This window comes from Mustela nigripes, chromosome 5 (genome assembly GCF_022355385.1).
Source record: "Mustela nigripes isolate SB6536 chromosome 5, MUSNIG.SB6536, whole genome shotgun sequence".
NCBI lineage: Eukaryota > Metazoa > Chordata > Mammalia > Carnivora > Mustelidae > Mustela > Mustela nigripes.
The window spans coordinates 81,431,567-81,449,074 of record NC_081561.1 but is presented as its reverse complement, the minus strand read 5'-3'; the positions used below and the strand labels follow the sequence as shown (position 1 = coordinate 81,449,074).

Sequence of the window (17,508 nt, the reverse complement as noted above, 5' to 3'; positions counted from 1 at the left end):
GCAAAGATTTCAGTCATTATTTTTTCAAGTATTTTTTTCCTACCCTTTTCTCTCTTCCTTCTCCGTCTGGAAATCTAATTACATATCTGTTGGAACATTTAATATCGTATTTTGAAGTATTTTCTGGAATTTTTTCACTTTTTTAGTGTTTTGTTTTGTTTTTCTTTTCTTTCTCTATTCTTTGGATTGGAAAATTTCTATTGTTCTATCTTTAAGGTCACTGATTCTTCTGCCATCTCAAATCTGTTGTTAAACTCATCCTGAGAATTTTTTATTCAATGATGGTAATGTCTAACCTTAGAATTTCTATTTTCTTTGTTCTTATGTTTTCCTTTCTCTGGTGTCATTCTCTATTTGTTTACTCATTTTTGATGTCTTTGCCTTCAATTACTTGAGCATCTTTAACTTTTTAAACGTATTTTTACCTGTTTTTAAATTTTTGCTAAATGCAGCATCTGTAGCTTCTCACAATCAGTTTCTGCTGGTAACTTTATTATTTTTAGAGTACAGATCATAGTTTCCTATTTCTTTTTATGTTTAATGACTTTTGGTTGAAAATTCAACCCTGTAACATGTAATAGTTCTAGATTGTGTTCTCCTGAGGAGCTTTAATCTTTTTACTTTTAATATCTAATTTATCACCTTGATTCGAAATTTGAAATCTATCTTCTCTGTGGTATGTGTCTTCTTATGTTTATACATGACAACAAGATTATAGAAAATTCAGTGCAGCCAAGGAAAGATTCCATTGACCTGACTGATTGGTATCATGTTAACCAAACATCCCCATAATCCTTTCAAATGTTCACTGTGGTGAATAGTTTTCATCAAATGAACAAAACTTGAAAGAGATTATTAGGTTGTTTAAAAAAGGAAACTTTTAAAGAGATGGACATCATTTTATTAATTTTTTAATGTGTCTCTACCTCTTTAAAAATCAAATTATCACTCAGATTATTATTGCTCAGTTTCAGACTTATTACATTTCAATATTGAAGGGAATTGTATGACATTGGTGGCTTGTGTGCTCTAAGTGTCAGAGTTGGTGGAACATACACTTTTCTAAATAAAATATCTCCATTTTCAGGGAGGATTAAGCACCAGGAATGAAATGTGTCTCTCATACCTTCTTTATTACCCAAGAATTAATCTTACTCGGTGTGCAAGTATTCCAGACATTATGGAACAACTTCAGTTCATTGGTGTTAAGGAGATCTATAGGCCAGTCACGTAAGTACCAAATGGATTTCATAGTGGGGTAGTATACCTCAGAGAAGGACAGGATTCATTTTCATACTGGATTTATCACCACGTTATGGAATTCTTTTAAGTCTTAATCTCTTTGCTTATTTTTAGCTGGGGTGAGAGGTTAGCTTCTTGCTTGGTATGTCCAGGGTCCCTGAGACTCCCACCAGGTTCGGTGATTTTTCAAAGAGGACCTAAAGGAGTCGGGCTATTATTGTATTCATGGCTAATATTTATTACAGAGAAAGAATACAAAGCAAAATTAACAAAAGGAAAAGGCACATGGACTAAGTCTAGAGAAAACACAAAGCAAGTGTCTAAGAGACCTCTTTTGAGGAGTCACATGGAATGTACTTAATGCTACTAGCATCGAAGGATGACAACATGCATGAAGGGTTGTTAATGAGAGATACTCATTAGAGACTCAGTTCCCAGAGTTTTTATTGAGGGCTGGTTACATAGGTGTCCTCTGCCTAGTACTAAAATCTAGACTCCTAGAAGGAAAGCAGATGTTAAACACACATTGCATTATTTGTACAAATAGTCAAGGCACAGTAAGTCACTCTTCATTTAGAGAAAGTTTTATATCAGAATAGGAAATTGTTTACTCCTTAGGTTTGCTGACGCCAGCCAAAGGCCAGCCTTCCAAATAGGCATTTCTAAGGAAGGAATTCTCAGGCCTGCTATGTTCACTCACTCTGCACTATCGCACATCATAGAAACTACTTAAGATAAAGTAATAAACAAGATCTATATTATTTCTGCCCTCTTGGAATTATATTCTGGAGTGGGAGAGGGGTAATAAACAGTATACATATAAAATTTCAGGTATTAGTAAATGTTATGAAAATAATTGCAACAGTAAAGAAAGTGTGTAGCTGTCGTCAGTTGGGTGGTAAACTCTTCTCTGGGAAGGTGATTTGGTCTGTCCAGGCTGCTGTCACATAATACCACCGACAGAGTAACTGATAAACAACAGAAATTTATTGCTCAGAATTCTGGAGGCTAGAAAGTCCCAGATCAAGGCGCCAGCAGATTCAGCATCTGGTGAGGACTCACTTGCTCACAGATGGCCATTTTCTAACTGTAACCTCATGGGGCAGAGTGGGGGAGGGAGCTTTCTCAAGCTGCTTTTATGAGGATGCTAATCCCATGAGGGGATAAGACCCTAGCTCCTAATACCATCACTGGAGTGTTAAGATTTCAACATATGAATATGGGGCACAAACATTCGATCCATGGCAGGAGGTGATATTTGAGTAGAGACCTAAGTGATGAGGAGCCAGCCATGGAAAGATTCAAGGTATACTCTTTCCAAAAAGCCAATATAATGACCTTAGGGTGGGTATGAAGGTAGCATGTTCAAAGAACAGCAAGAAGGTGAGTCTGGCTGGAACAGAGTGAAATATGGTAGAGAGTTAAGTGAGGAGGTCGGACAGCAGGAGGGATGTTATAGGCGACATAAAGGTCACATGGGAGTTTATAAGTGACATAAAGACTTTGGGTCCTAAGAGCAAAGAAGCCATTGTAGGATAGAAACAAGGTTGATTTGCCTACTGAATTCAAAAGGATTCTAGGAGGACCAGACTGGGAAAATAAATACCAACCAGGAGACTGTTGTGATGGCGAGGTTGAGTTGTGTTGTGTTGTGAGGCGAATGCGCCTGGGACCAAGGGGGTGGCAGTCGAGGAATGAGAAACAGTTACAAGAAGGTTACCTTCTGGGGCGCCGGGGTGGCTCAGTGGGTTAAAGCCTCTGCCTTCGGCTCAGGTCATGATCCCAGGGTCCTGGGATCGAGTCCTACATCGGGCTCTCTGCTCAGCAGGGAGCCTGCTTCCTCCTCTCTCTCCCTGCCTGTCTCTCTGACTAGTTGGAATCTCTATCAAATAAATAAATAAAATATTAAAAAAAAAAGAAGGTTACCTTCTCATGGTGGCACTCGATGGACTCGTTGGTTGATGGCTTCTCAAAGAGAGGTGATAAGGGAAAGAAAAGAGGAAAGAGAAAATAGTGATGTATGTGCTGTGGGGAACATATTTGAAGAAGAAATGGAAAGTTCTGCTTTGTATATATTAAGGTCAATGTAGAAAAAAGGGATTTTATTCATTCTTAGCAATACCACAAAGAAGAATTAGGGTGGCTGGTGGAAATTTTGGAGCATAGATTTTGTTTTAATATAAGGAAGAGTTTTCTAATGAAAGAGACTGATATAATTATGTGAAAGGTACACATAGATTTTCAAGGGGATATGTTTAAGGAGAGGATTAAAAACACATCATGAGAATGTGGTCAAATGCATTCACTGAAGTAGCATGTAATTATGATCTACTTTTTATTCCAAATTATTATAGAGATTGTAAATGATGAACTAAGAGCTCTCATCTTTTTAAATTACACTATCTGTAAATATGTTCTAGTAAGTTCCTCCTCAGACAACCCAATGACAACCAGAACAGGAGTCTGTATCTACTAAAATTCAAATGAAAAAATGCTTATGTAAATTCGGTTGTAGTTCATGTAGTTCCATGATGGGAAGAGACATGCGTACTGAGTGCTTTGGGCAGGGAGGTGTGGGACCTGTGGGTGGACAGGGTCCTGGAGGAATGGGGCCTGGGACTCCAGCAGGATATGGTAGGGGGAGAGAAGAGTATGAAGGCCCAAACAAAAAGCCCCGATTTTAGATGTGATACCGAGGTTTTCATTTCAGTTTGTTTTTGTCTTTTCTTGTTTAGATACCAATCTTTTAAATTCTTGCATTTTAGTAAGAAAGCTACCTTTTTATGGATGTTACCAGTTTATTGACCTAATATTTGTAAATTGTCTGTTTGGGCAGGTAAAATTATGTAATGCAGTGTTTCGAACGGGAAATTTTTTCTTTTTATTTCCTTTTTCTTTTAACTATATAATGTCCCTCAAGTTATGGTAGTATACCTTGTGCCACTGAATTTCCAAAGTGTACCAATTTTTTTTTTTTTACTGTGCTTCAAATAAATAGAAAAAATTGTTATATATATATATAAAAAAGGGCGCCTGGGTGGCTCTATGTATAATTTTAATTAACTTGTTTTCACACAATTACAGTTGGTAGAGTAGGACTTGCAATCCTAATTTTGTAGAAGAGGAAATGGAAACTGAGGGATTTAAAGACTATTCCATGTCAGAAGGTGTATAATCAATGTAGGAGATAATGTTTGTTGTGTCTCTGATAGAGAGGGAGATATATAGCTGCCTTTTTATTCAAAATAAATAATTACATAGGCAAAAAAATAAAATGGTAATAACTACCAAAACAGTATATAAAATGTCATTCAAAAAACACTAGGCTCCGGAGTCCCAGGATCGAGTCCCGCATCGGGCTCCCAGCCCCATGGGGAGTCTGCTTCTCCCTCTGACTTTCTCCCGCTCACGCTCTCTCTCACTCTCTCAAATAAATAAACAAAATCTTTAAAAAAAACAAAAACAAAAAAAACACTAGGATCTAGTCTTGTTTTTATTTTTATTTTTTTTCAAAGATTTCATTTATTTATTTGAGAGAGAGCACAAGCAGGGGGCAGGGGCCAAGGGAGAGGGAAAATCAGACTCCCCGCTGAGCAGGCACCCCCCCCCCCAACTCAGGGCTCCATCCCAGGACCCCAAGATCATAACCTGAGCTGAAAGCAGATGCTTAACCCACTGCGCCACACAGGTGTCCCTATAGTCTTATTTTGAAAATATCAATATCGTTCCTAATAAGACTTAGTAGATTTTTGCCCCTTTAGAATTTTTTTTTAATATATTGACTAGAAACTTTTCCCTTTAAAGGGTTAATCTGAGAGTACTTTAAATGGACATTCAAAGCTCTTTGTTTCATAAGCTGATGATTCAAAATGCATTCTAGGGGCCAATTATTTTCTTTTGTGTTCAACCTGTGTAAGTCCTCTGAAAATGCTCCAGTCCCAAGTTCTAAGGAGCTCTGCTAGAGTCCGCACCTTTGGTCTCACCCAGGAAATACTGAAGTTGGGTTTTAAGAATTGCTTCCCAGAACTAGGCCAGTTTTGAGACATCATTGCCCACATAAAACCACTTAACTACATGGTTGAAATTTATTTATTCTTCAAAAGTACGAGTGAAAAGGAGCCTCTGTTGTAAAGTTCATGTTTAGGCTTTATTTATTTTTATTCTGAATATTTATTTATTTATTTATTTATTTGACAGACAGAGATCACAAGTAGGCAGAGAGGCAGGCAGAGAGAGAGGAGGAAGCAGGCTCCCTGCTGAGCAAAGAGCCCCATGTGGGGCTTGATCCCAGGACCCTGAGATCACGACCCAAGCCAAAGGCAGAGGCTTTAACCCACTGAGCCACCCAAGTGCCCTCATGTTTAGGCTTTAAATCAGACTTAAAGTGAGTTCATCACACTGGCATAGATGCTATTAAAAGCCAGACCAACAAGGGACTGGCTAAAAGACCAGTAAGAGAAATGGCTTGGTGACTTTTTTTTTTTTTTCTGTTTTACTGAAAAGAATATTGTGAATTTGGTTTCAGGAGACCATATTCGAGGGAGTATCCTATAATGTATAACCCCTACTACCCTATTCCATGCCTTTCATGTAATGATTAGTTAGGTGCACTGTCTTGTTTTAAACATCCTTTAACAATCCTAGGATTAGAGGAAGAGCTGGTAGAAAAGTAGAGATAACTACATCCTGTCTCAGATCTGTCTGTTGAAGGGGTTGTGATTTCCCTCTGCCTCCTACAGATCTGGCAGGGCTTAAGGAAAAGCGGAAAGACTCCTAAAAGATCAGAAAACAGACTAGATCACATGTTTAGATAAATTCCGTATTCTCTGCCACACCACACAATGACCCTTTCTCCATACCTCCAAAGAGGCTTATGTGATGGAAAGCTGGATGTCATTTGTTCGATTTCTAGAAAAGAATCAAGGGACCTGTGTGTAATTTTTCTTTGTAAGAAAAATTCCTTCATGTTTATAGTGTGTAAAAATCTTTCACTCTTGTTATAAGGGCTTTAAGGAAGGCAGGAAGAAAAAAAAAAGTTTGAAAAAGAAGGCACAAGCAATCACCTCAAATTCTGTTAGAAATAAACAGTGCTGGGGTGTCTGGGTGGCTCAGTGGGTTAAGCCTCTGCCTTCGGCTCAGGTCATGATCTCAGGGTCCTGGGTTCGAGCCCTACATTGGGCTCTCTGCTGAACAGGGAGCCTGCTTCCCTCTCTCTCTCTGCCTGCTGTTTTGCCTACTTGTGATCTCTCTCTGTCAAATAAATAAATAAATTTTTTTTTTAAAAAGAAATAAACAGTGCTAACATTAATTGAATGTTATTACGGAGATCTTTCTGTGGTGGTGTTGCTATAAAGATGAGTAAATGCTGTTATAAAGACTATAATTGTACTGATTCAAATAACACATTAAATCATAATTTTGTTTAATTTATATAAAAACATGGGGCTCCTGGGTGGCTCAGTCGGTTAAGCATCTGCCTTTGGCTTAGGTCAGGATCCCGGGGTCCTGGGATCAAGCTCCACATCGGGCTCCCTGCTCAGGGGAGAGCCTGCTTCTCCCTCTCCCTCTGCTGTGCTCCCTGTTTGTGCTGGCTGGCTTTCTCTGTCAAATAAACAAATACATGAATCTTTTTAAAATGTATATAAAAATATGAAGCTAAAAATGAACAGTTGTTGAATTTCAGATAAACATGGTTGCTTCTATTGTTTTTAACCATAAGAAGTAGTATTTTATAAAAAGATCTCAATGTTGAGAGTAGAGATTGTAGAAGGCATTAAAATACTGCACACATTTGTTTCACTACAGGTTTTGACTTCAAATCATGAAGGATGAGGACATTCATACTTTCACATTTCTCCCCCACATCCTTTTTCCATACCATACCTCCAAACATTTATCACTTAGATTATAATTTTTGTATTTTCAAGTTTTTAAATTCTCCCCTTTATTTCTCAAACCAAATTCCCACAATATTTAATGCACCTTTTAGACTTTAATAGATTCAGCGGTAATCCTTAATCTTATAGGATTTCTACATTTCTGAGCTCTTTCATTTTATTCATCAGAATGTTATTTCCAAGTTGGTTCATCAAGAGGGGTTTCCAAGGGGCACCTGGGTGGCTCAGTTGTTAAGCATCTGCCTTCAGCACAGGTCATGATCCCAGAGTCCTGGGATGGCCCCACACGGGACTCTCTGCTCAGCAGGAAGCCTGCTTCTCCCTCTCCCACTCCCTCTGCTTGTGTTCCCTCTCTCTGTGTGTCTCTATTAAATAATTAATAAAAATCTTTAAAAAAAAAAAAAGGATTTCCAAGTGTTTTATGCCTTGTGTTTGTTTTTTGTTCGTTTGTTTTTTGTTTGTTGTTTTTATATTTGTGAATTTCTGCATTTATATCTGGACAGCATTTAGCTGTATATAACATTCTGGGGCCCTACCACTTTTTCCCCCTTGGGAGCTCTCTTTGGATGAATGGTAGTATTCTTCATCTACCTGTAGAATTTATAAGTTAAACTGAACATATTTTAGTGTTCAACATCTGCATTAAATTTTCCTGAAACACAGGGTGCTCTTTCATTACATATATATATATTTTTTTTTTTTTCAATTCAGGGGAAAAATTTTCTTATATTATATCTACAAAGTATTTTCTAATCTATTTGGAATTTTTCACAAGTGTTTTCTCATAATTTTGGGGGAGGGTTCTTCTGCTTCTTGCTTTTTTCTAATTTATTTGGTGCTAAATTTGTTTTAGCCTAAATTTATTTCCATTGGTCTGCTATTTCCCTTTTCATCTCATTCTGTTGTTTAAAATTTTTGTATGTGAGCTCTTGTTTAATTAAATGCATGCTCTTATTAAATAAACTTAGTACATGAAACACTTGTGGAATTCTCTCTGGTATAACTGGTTTATATTTTCTTCTAGAGTCAGCCTTTTCTGTCTCTTTTCATGAAACATGATATAATTTCTTCTTTCTCTATGTTTGCAGGCTTATGATGTCATTTCTTGCTTATGCTGAGCTAATTCTGTCAAAAACGGCTCTTTGATCTGATAAAATATGGGTGAATTCTTGTCTACCTTCTGAGCAAATCTGACAGTAGCCCTCTGTCTTTGCACACCACAGTTTGAGGTTTGGCTGACAGATTTTATGTACACACTTTACCATATTTTGGGGTAAAGGGCTGTGGGGATAGGGCATATAGAGGTAGGACTATATACTCTGGGATTACAGAGGATGGGTTATTCCTTTCTCAGATATTCTTAAGAAAATCTACTGAAGAAGTTCTCTTTCTTTTAAGATTTTTTTTAAGGATTTATTTATTTTAGAGAGAGAGAGTGGGCAGGGGGAGTGGCAGTGGGAGAGGGAGAGAGAGTCTTAAGCAGACTCTGTACTGAATACAGAGCCTGATGCGGGGCTTGATTTCACGACCCTGAGATTGTGACTTGAACTGAAACCAAGAGTCAGACCTCGACCTAGGGTGGCACCCAGGTGCCCCTTTAAAGATTTTATTTTTAAGTACTTTCTACCTGGGGCTCAACCTTTAAGTACTCAACCTGGGGCTCAGACTCAACCCAAAGATGAAGAATCACATGTTCCACCAACCGAGCCAACCAGATATTCCCTGCCTCCCCCTTGCCCCTGAGGGAGTTTTCTAATTGGTTGGGACCAAGTCCCTTTCCAGAGGGGAATGTCCAAGGCTTTACATCATATGGTTAAACCTGTTGTGACCCAGAAGTTTCTCTTCCATCAGTGAGACAACTTTACTGGGGGCTTCCCAACATTCCTCTAGTCTTGGAGTGTCGAAAGGATTAGGAGTTATACCTTGTTAGGTCAGATTTCCTGGCTTGCTTCTTCAACAATTAGATTATAAAGTGTATGACATGATACTGTCTTTTTTTTTTCCCCCCCATTGGCTCGTTGGTATGTTTTTATTTCTGTTTTACTATTTTTTTTTTAAGTCAAATCTTTAAGGTAGAACTTACCTATGACAAAATGCACTCACTCTCAGATGCGTATACCTACTTACCCCCACCACGGACAAGATACAGAACATTTTCATCATCCCCACAAGTTCCCTTCTGCTATCTGGAGACAATCCCTCCTCCTACACAAAGCCCCGGGAAGCTGCCAATCCACTTTCTAGCACTACATTAGTCCTATCTTTTCTAGGTTTTATAAAAATGGGATCCTACAGTGTGTACTCTTTTGTGCCTGGCTTCTTTGATTCAGAATGTTTTTAAGATTCATCTCTGCTGTTGTATCAGCTGTCCACTCTTTTATATTGTTGAGTCGTATTCCCCTGTGTTCATCTCTTCCTCCATTAATCACTAGTTGAAAGACATTTGGATTGTGTCCAGTCTCTGGCGATCATGAAGGAAGCTGCTATGAACAGTGTATTCATTTCTGTACAGACATATTTTCCGTTTTCTGGGCTAGCATGGACTGCTGGAATCACTGGATTTTTTTTTTACCTCATACGACTCTCAGAGTACTTTCCAAAATGATGCTTCTTTTTACATTCTTACCAGTAATGTATAAGAGCTCCTAAATTTTACTTAAGTGTATGGAGTGGTATCTTATTGTGGTTTTATTTTCCATTTCTCTTATGACTAACAATGTTGATTCTCTTTTCACATGCTTATTGGTCATTTATATATGTTCCTTTTTAGTTGCTCAAATTTTTGTCCATTGTTGGGTTACTCATCTTCTTATTATTGTGTTGTAAGAGTTCTTTATATTTTTAAAGAGTTCTTTATACTTCAGATATAAGCTGTTTGTCAGATATATTTTTACAACTCATTTCTCCTAGTCTGTGAAGATTTTCATTTCCATTTTTAACAGTATTTTTTTGAAACCCGTTTTATCATTTTCTACTTATTTTTAACTTTGGACATCTTGTATAGGAAGTCTTTGCCTACCCAAGGTTAGATTTTTTCCTGCCCCCACCAACCCAAGGTTTACAGTACCAAGGTTTACAGTTCCCATTGAATTACCCTGAAATGTTTGTTGAAAGTACTTGGATCATATACTATTTCTGGACTCTGAATTTTGTCTTGCTGATGTTCATGCTTAGCCTTACTCTAATGTCACACTCTGTTATCACAGTTTTATAGTAAATCTTGAAATAAGACCATGTAAATGCCAAAACTTTGCCATTTGTTTCTTTTCCCAAAATTATTTCAGGTAGTCTAAGTTCGTTTCAATTACCTATATATTCTTAAATGAACTTGTCAATTAGATTGAATTTACAAAGGGAAATTGCTCACCAATATTAAATCATGATGTTAATGAGTTTGTTTTTATCAACTATGGTGATACGTAAATAATACCTTCTTATTTATATTTGCATCTAGGTAGACATTTACACACTGCACAGATGTAAAGAAATGAAACTGTTTTAATTTCTAATCCATTCCCAATATTCCTAACCAACTCTGAGTCCCCATGAGAGCAGGACTTGCTACTTCAAGGTTACTTGTTTCTGGTTTAAAGGAAAAATACACAGGGTAAATATTTACCTCTTTTTAGGATTTCTCTTTCCGTCTCTCCATTCCCTTTTCTCCAGGAGTAATCCGGAAATGTGGATAGGCTGGAAGGGGTAGGAGGTTTGTTGGTGTGATGTCATTACAGACAGAGGTCTGGACAAAGTCAGCAGGAATGCAGAGGAGACACTAAGTATGAGTCTAGCTTCCATCTAAGAGAGGATCACCAGCCCCTGTCACCAGCCCTAGTCAGGCTGTTTCTGAACATGTGAATTTTTCTACATCCTTTTCCATACACTTACAGTAAATTTACAAGTGTGTTTATATTACTTCTGTTATTTACGCTGTGAAATCTCAAAAAGAAAAGTACTAGTTTACTGATTTATTCAAGCAGCAAAACTTTTTAAAAGATTTCATCCATGTACAATACACTATTCACTCTCTCCCAGCAAGGCTGTGGAAAACGCATTGAGGTGAAGTTCCCTTAGCGCTTTAGTACGGATTCTAGTGCCACCCTGTGGTGTTTCTGGGAGTTACAGGCTGGTGATTTCCTTCAGGGGTTTCTCATTGGTTATGAAACTGATTTTCTTTTTCTTTTTTAAAGATTTATTTATTTGACAGAGAGAGATCACAAGTAGGCAGAGAGAGAGAGAGGGGACGAATCAGGATCCCTGCCGAGCAGAGAGCTGGATGCGGGGCTTAATCCCAGGACCCTGAGATCATGACCTTAGCGGAAAGCAGAGGCTTAACCCACTGAGCCACCCAGGCGCCCCCTGCTTTTCTTTTTTTAAAGATGTACACCTTATCTCTTTGAAAAGCACATTTTATTTTTAATATTTGATTTTAAGACTTTTAAGAAAACCTACCTGTAGCTTTCCACGGATTTAAAAAGACACTGTAGGAGCACCTGGGTGGTTCAGTCTGTTAAGCCATGGATTCTTGGTTTCAGCTCAGGTCATGATCTTAGGGTGTTGGGATCGAGCCCTGCATTTGGCTCCCTACTCAGTTAAGAGCCTGCTTGTCCCTCTCCCCCTTCTTCTCTCCCTGCAACCTTGCTCACGTGCTCGCTCACTCTCAAATACATAAATATTTTTAAAAAAGAAAATTTGAAGATCAAATATGGTAAGTGTAAATTCTTCAAGGGGAGGTCAATCAATCGGTAATTCTTGGACCATTTTCTTGGGTTGTTATGGATATCAAATACCTGCTGGTGACCCATGACAATCTCTGAGAAGATTCACGGACTAGTTCATGTAAATCTTTGTGGTTGGCCAACACTACCTAACAGTTTTCCTTTTTTCAGGAATCAATAACATAAAACTTACATTCATGAAAAATATCACTGGAGGAGTAGCTTTTCAAGCAGACTGTGTTATTCTTCTGTGATTTCTTCTTTCTTTCTTGGCCATTAATGTGTTTTTTGTTTTGTTTTGTTTTGTTTTAAATAGCAAGTGGAAGCAAGAGTTTATCTTCAGCAGTTTTTTTTTTTTTCTCAGTAAAATTCGAAAAATGCTGGTTCAGTTTCATATTTTTTTAAATTTATTATCACTTAGGCAAGTCAAAACACGGCAGCCCATAGGGGTCAGGCTTTTCAACTCTATGGAACTGAAATTTCCATGTCTTACAGTAACATCTCTTTATTAGACCATTAGCGTTAAATTCTGTGGAACGGAACACGTACCAGGCATATTGTTGTTAAGGAGAGCCAAAACAAATAAGCAAAGGATTGTGAGGCTGGGGGAAGCTTTCTGGGTCAAAATTATTTGTCTAGAGTAGTACCCATCTGCTACTAAAATAAGGAATTCCATTTTTTTCCAAGGACTCCTTACTCGGTTCCTGTATATCTTCTGGAATTGCTGATGAGTCAATCAATCCTTTGTATTAGTTTTCCTGTGTGTGTAAAATGGACAAGTATGAGGTCTATCTTAGAATGTTGAAAAGTAAGGGAGACATGTTTAATGCTTTTGTTCTGAATATGACTGATTGTGGTCCTTTTAAATTCAGGACCTGGCCTTTCATCATCAAAAGCCCTAAGCAGTATAAAAACCTTTCTTTCATGGATGCAATGAATAAGTTTAAATGGGCTAAGAAGGAAGGTCTTTCCTTCAACAAGCTTGTCCTTAGCTTGCCGGTGAACGTGAGATGCTCCAAGACAGACAATGCAGAGTGGTCGGTAAGCCCTACTTTGTTTTCATCTTTGAAGAAACTAGACGTCACATTTTACCTAATCCCCAACAGGTTAAATCTAAGGAACAGACAAATATCCATAAATCCAGCGTTTCAGTTGTCTTTTGATATGTCTGATAATGTATATGTTCAGTTGCTGCTTGGGTTGACTGAGAAGTCCTGATTTTACCCTCTACAAAGAGGGAGATTGACTGATCAACTAAGGTCGGAATGAAGCAGGAATAGGATGGGATGAGAGCTTCAAAAAGCAAGAGAGCTGAGTTTGTATCTCTCCTTCCCAAAGGCGCATGTGGCTCTCTGCCCCTCCCCACTCCGCATCCCTAAGGCTCCAAGTCCCCTGATGCTTGACTCCTTGGACGACCCACTCCCACCCACCGTTTCCACCCTGCCCAAGTCGGGGAGCTGAGCAAGACCTCTTCCGTCACTGGCATTGTCTACTGTTTGGTTTTTCAGATTCAAGGGATGACAGCGTTACCTCCCCACGTGGAAAGACCGTATAAAGCAGAGCCTTTGGTGTGTGGAGCCTCTTCTTCCTCTTCCGTGCACAGAAATCGCTCTTTTGAGCTTCTCGTGGGCTTCATGGCACTCAGTAGCTTGCTGCACAGCACACGCTTATGGTCATCATTCTGTGCCTGGGGACGATGTTTCCTGTGATCCGAGCGTGTGGGTTAAAGACACTGTGGGCACGAAGAGAGAGTATGAGGCATGTGGAGAACTTCCGGTCACACACTCCCTTCCTCTCTGCGTTCATCCTTCCCCGTCTACCTGAGAGATGTTGACTGGGTTCTCTCCTTTTGCTCAGATGTGTCTGATCACATGTATCTGCTGCCAATAAAGCAAAACTAGACTGACTTAACACAACCTTTTTAACAATTTGGACAAAGTCAGGTGGAAGAGTTCTTTATTTCCTTCCATGTTTCATTTTATTTAAAGACTCATTATCGTTATTTTACTTTTTCTTTGGTGATTTGGCTTCCAGATTCCTTTCTTAAAATGCTTTCATCTTAAAAATGTGAAAGAAAGTACGTGCTGTTCCACATTTCGTCCTCTTTATTGTTCTTTGGGTGTGACTTCCCCAGTGTAACAATGGTCCTTTCTTTCCTTCAGTGTTAATCCAGCTCTGCCCTTTCTGTGAAAACCCGATGGACCCCTGACCTCAGTGGGTTTCACTGAAACCCATTCTAGCCTCTCGGTTTATCTGGGTCGACTAGTACTCCCGAACTACCCCAAACCCATCTTAAAATAATTTCTTTTTCCTTCCCCACCCAGCATTGGCAAGGTGAGTTTTTTTCTTGAGCTCTGTTACCCTCTAAAAAGAAAGAAGCTACGGGAAACACAGAAATGGTATATAATGGTTGTAGGCTGAGGAGAAAACATAGCTGGCTGCAGACCCTGTGCTGTGAGGGGTCCTTCATGAGGTTCCAGGTCAAACGCCCAGTAATTTGAGCCAGGCTAGGAGGGTATAGGGTCCCTGTAGGACCTCACTGACCACGTTGGGTGTCACGCGTGAGGCATCCTGGCTCAATCTGAGTCATAGTTGCTATGGTAGATTTATTTTTATATTAGTTAATAAACTAACTTTCCTTAGTAAAGTCATCGCCAATGGAAAATCGTGTCACTTTTTAGGTTCCCTTTGTGTAGTTCAGCCAAATCTCATTGTATGTCCTTTCCTCATTTCTTAAGCCAAGTCTGTTTGGATCATATTAATAAACTAAGTAAAATTAAATGTTTGTGTGGTATCTTGTACACTCCTTGAGGGAAGCAAGAGATTCCATACTGATGTGTCCAGTCAAATGGATTAAGAATGTTGCATTTTTGTATTCCATTTGTAAGCCCTTTCTCTCTTGCAAACAGTGTCTTCAATACAAACTATATCGTCTTTTAAATAAATACTGTATTTTGGAGGGTTTCCTTCATGGCTCTCAGAATTTATCAACCTAATGAAATGTGTGTAATATTTATGAGGTGTATTTCATGGTTAACTTTACTTGTTTTTATTTCATAACTGGTATATCAAATTCTATGATTTTCCATCTAAATATTTGTATAAGAAACACGATAATCCCAAACACTTCCCAGTTGAGACTTCGTGTTTATTTTTACTTCAGACTGTCTGAATTTGAGATGTCAAAGTAAACCAATTTCCTTTGAAATTATGGAATAATATATTTGTTTTCATTGTTCTTTGTGAGGAAGATGAATATACAGGCTGGAAAGCGATACGGGGATTTTAGAAGTTTGCATTGGTGCATTCAGGGAATCTCCTTTTTCAATTGATGTAACTAAGAATAAAGCTGACATTCTTCTTCTCTTAGGAATTCTTACAAATGTATAATTGTGAGGCATTGGCTCTATATTTGAAATTAGGATAGGTTATCTGTTGAAAATCCGGTAGGATTCTGATTATATTCTTAAGTTTTCCCTTACAGTGAGTAGACCTTCCTGAAGAGCCCAGGCTTTCTACTCTGCCCTTGGTCATGTTGCATGGCCTGTTTCCTAGGCTAGCAGGATTGCCTGAGACCAAAGGCAGGACAGAGTCTCCATGTCTGATGGTCCCTGCTGTAATCCTTAATGCAGGAAGTGTAGCAAACACGTAGGTGATGACACCAATAATCATCAAAGCTGGATGAGGTTCAGGGGTATCTTGGGTGATCACTCTCTCTGAAGGAGTCTCTGGCAGGATCAAGAGAGTCCTAGTGGTGTTAAGAGAGATGCAGTCCGCAGATGGAAACTTATTAAGACCTTTGAACTTCATCTTAATGGCTATGGAGGCCAACGACGAGTGGCAAACAGAAGAACATAAGGAAGCATGGTAATTGCATTGTACCTAATTGTACTGTACAATTTGTTCATCCAAACTTATTGTTGGATACAGAAGCCATCTCCTGTTTTCTAGTATGATAAACATTGTTGTGATTATAAGTATTTCCTTACAATAAATTACTCTAAGTATGATTGCAGGATTACTAATTATCTTTTTCAAGAATTTTGAGTTAATAATTATAAATTGAATTTTGATGAATAATGCCAGCTGTCTTCAACTTTTTGTTTAAATTATTTTCAGATGGTTCCCAATTCTATGTATCTACTTATCCATCCATCCATCTAACAATATCTATCATCTATGTGTATAACCATCCGTCCATTTATCTAACTAGATCTATCTATCTATCTATCTATCTATCATCCATCATCTATCTACAGAGAGAGAATGATAATTTAAATATGGCACTTTGAGGGCTCAGGGTGAAAGGTTTCTAAAAATTTACTCTTTTTAGGTTTGTAATTATTTCAGAATAAAAAGCTACAATTATGAATGAAATAATGAGGGATCCACCTATGGTACAATGACCCACGTGGTCTTTCTCCCCTAGGCAGTACCCACCATTTTGGAGAGGCATAAAGAGAACTTGGGTTGTGATTATTCTTCAGACGCCTCTGGGAGATTATTTCTCAGTTTGTCAGTTCTGACTAGAGATGGGCAGATGCCGGGTTTGGAGGTCCAGAATGAAGAAAGGGCTTGGAGAACCCAGCGAGCGGAGAAGGATCCCTGTAACAAAAGAACAAGAGGACTTAGAGTTTGGAATCATTTAAACATATTATATATTACTTTTGTTCTTCCCTCGATTATAAACCTAATGCGTAGTTATGCCTATTCACTGAAAGGAATCTGGAAAATATGGTAACTTTGAAAGCGTAAGTAACAAAACCCATTAATCCTATTACCGAGAGAAGACCAATTTTAACCTTTTGGTGATAGGCTTCTAGTCTATACCTCTGAAAGGATATTTGTGTGGATCCCTACATTGATGTTAGCTAGCACTAGGTTCTACAACAAATACCAAATATGAGTGGTTGAACACAAAAACGTTTACTTCATGTTTATTAATAGTTCAATGTGTGTGATTCATTTGGTAACTGACTTTCCTTCTTAAGGTGATTCAGGTCCCCAAGATCCTGTGATTCCATCATCCCTAGATCATGGCCCCTTGCGCTCACCTTGCTGAAGAAGAGAGACCTGACCTAGAAGTGACATATATCATTTCTGGATTCACTCTGTCAATTAAAATTAGCTACAGGGCCTATTGGTGCAACGCTTACTGGGGTAGCTGCCTCCTAGTGACAACACTGTAGAAGAACCGTCTCTGCAGCCATAGAGACATTTTAGCAAACTTGACTTTTCACCTAGTTCAGTGATTCCAACAGTTCCGAGTTAGAAACAGTAGAACAACATAGGGGTGCTGACTATACATTTTTCAAATAGAGCACTAATCAGAGCAGCTACTATTTATTTCATAAATTTTATTGAAAGCCTCTTTGGAGCCAGGCTCTGCACTGGAGTGTTGGCCTTAGAACTGCGAGCAAAAAACAGATATTATCTGTGCCATGATGGAGATTTAGACTTGTGAGGAAGCTCATCTCCTATCACCAACATTTCACTTTACAATGTGGAAGGAGGGGTGCCTGGATGGCTCAGTTGGTTAAAATCTCTGCCTTTGACCCAGGTTATGATCCCAGAGTCCTGGGATCGAGTCCCACATTGGGATTCCTGCTCGGTGAGGAGTCTACTTCTCCCTCCGCCTGCCGCTTCTCCTGCCT

The 17,508-nt window shown here is 38.6% G+C and overlaps 1 protein-coding gene across 1 annotated transcript in view; it reads left to right on the top strand.

Moving 5' to 3' along the window:
* Positions 1-15,864, top strand: part of MOXD1 (monooxygenase DBH like 1) — a 95,102-nt gene extending 79,238 nt beyond the window's left edge. The window contains exons 10-12 of the mRNA XM_059400743.1: positions 1,088-1,230; positions 12,727-12,895; positions 13,363-15,864. Of these exons, the coding sequence (XP_059256726.1) occupies positions 1,088-1,230; positions 12,727-12,895; positions 13,363-13,563 (513 nt within the window). The 3' untranslated portion in view covers positions 13,564-15,864. The remainder of the gene's footprint in view (positions 1-1,087; positions 1,231-12,726; positions 12,896-13,362) is intronic.
* Positions 15,865-17,508: the final 1,644 nt, after the last annotated feature.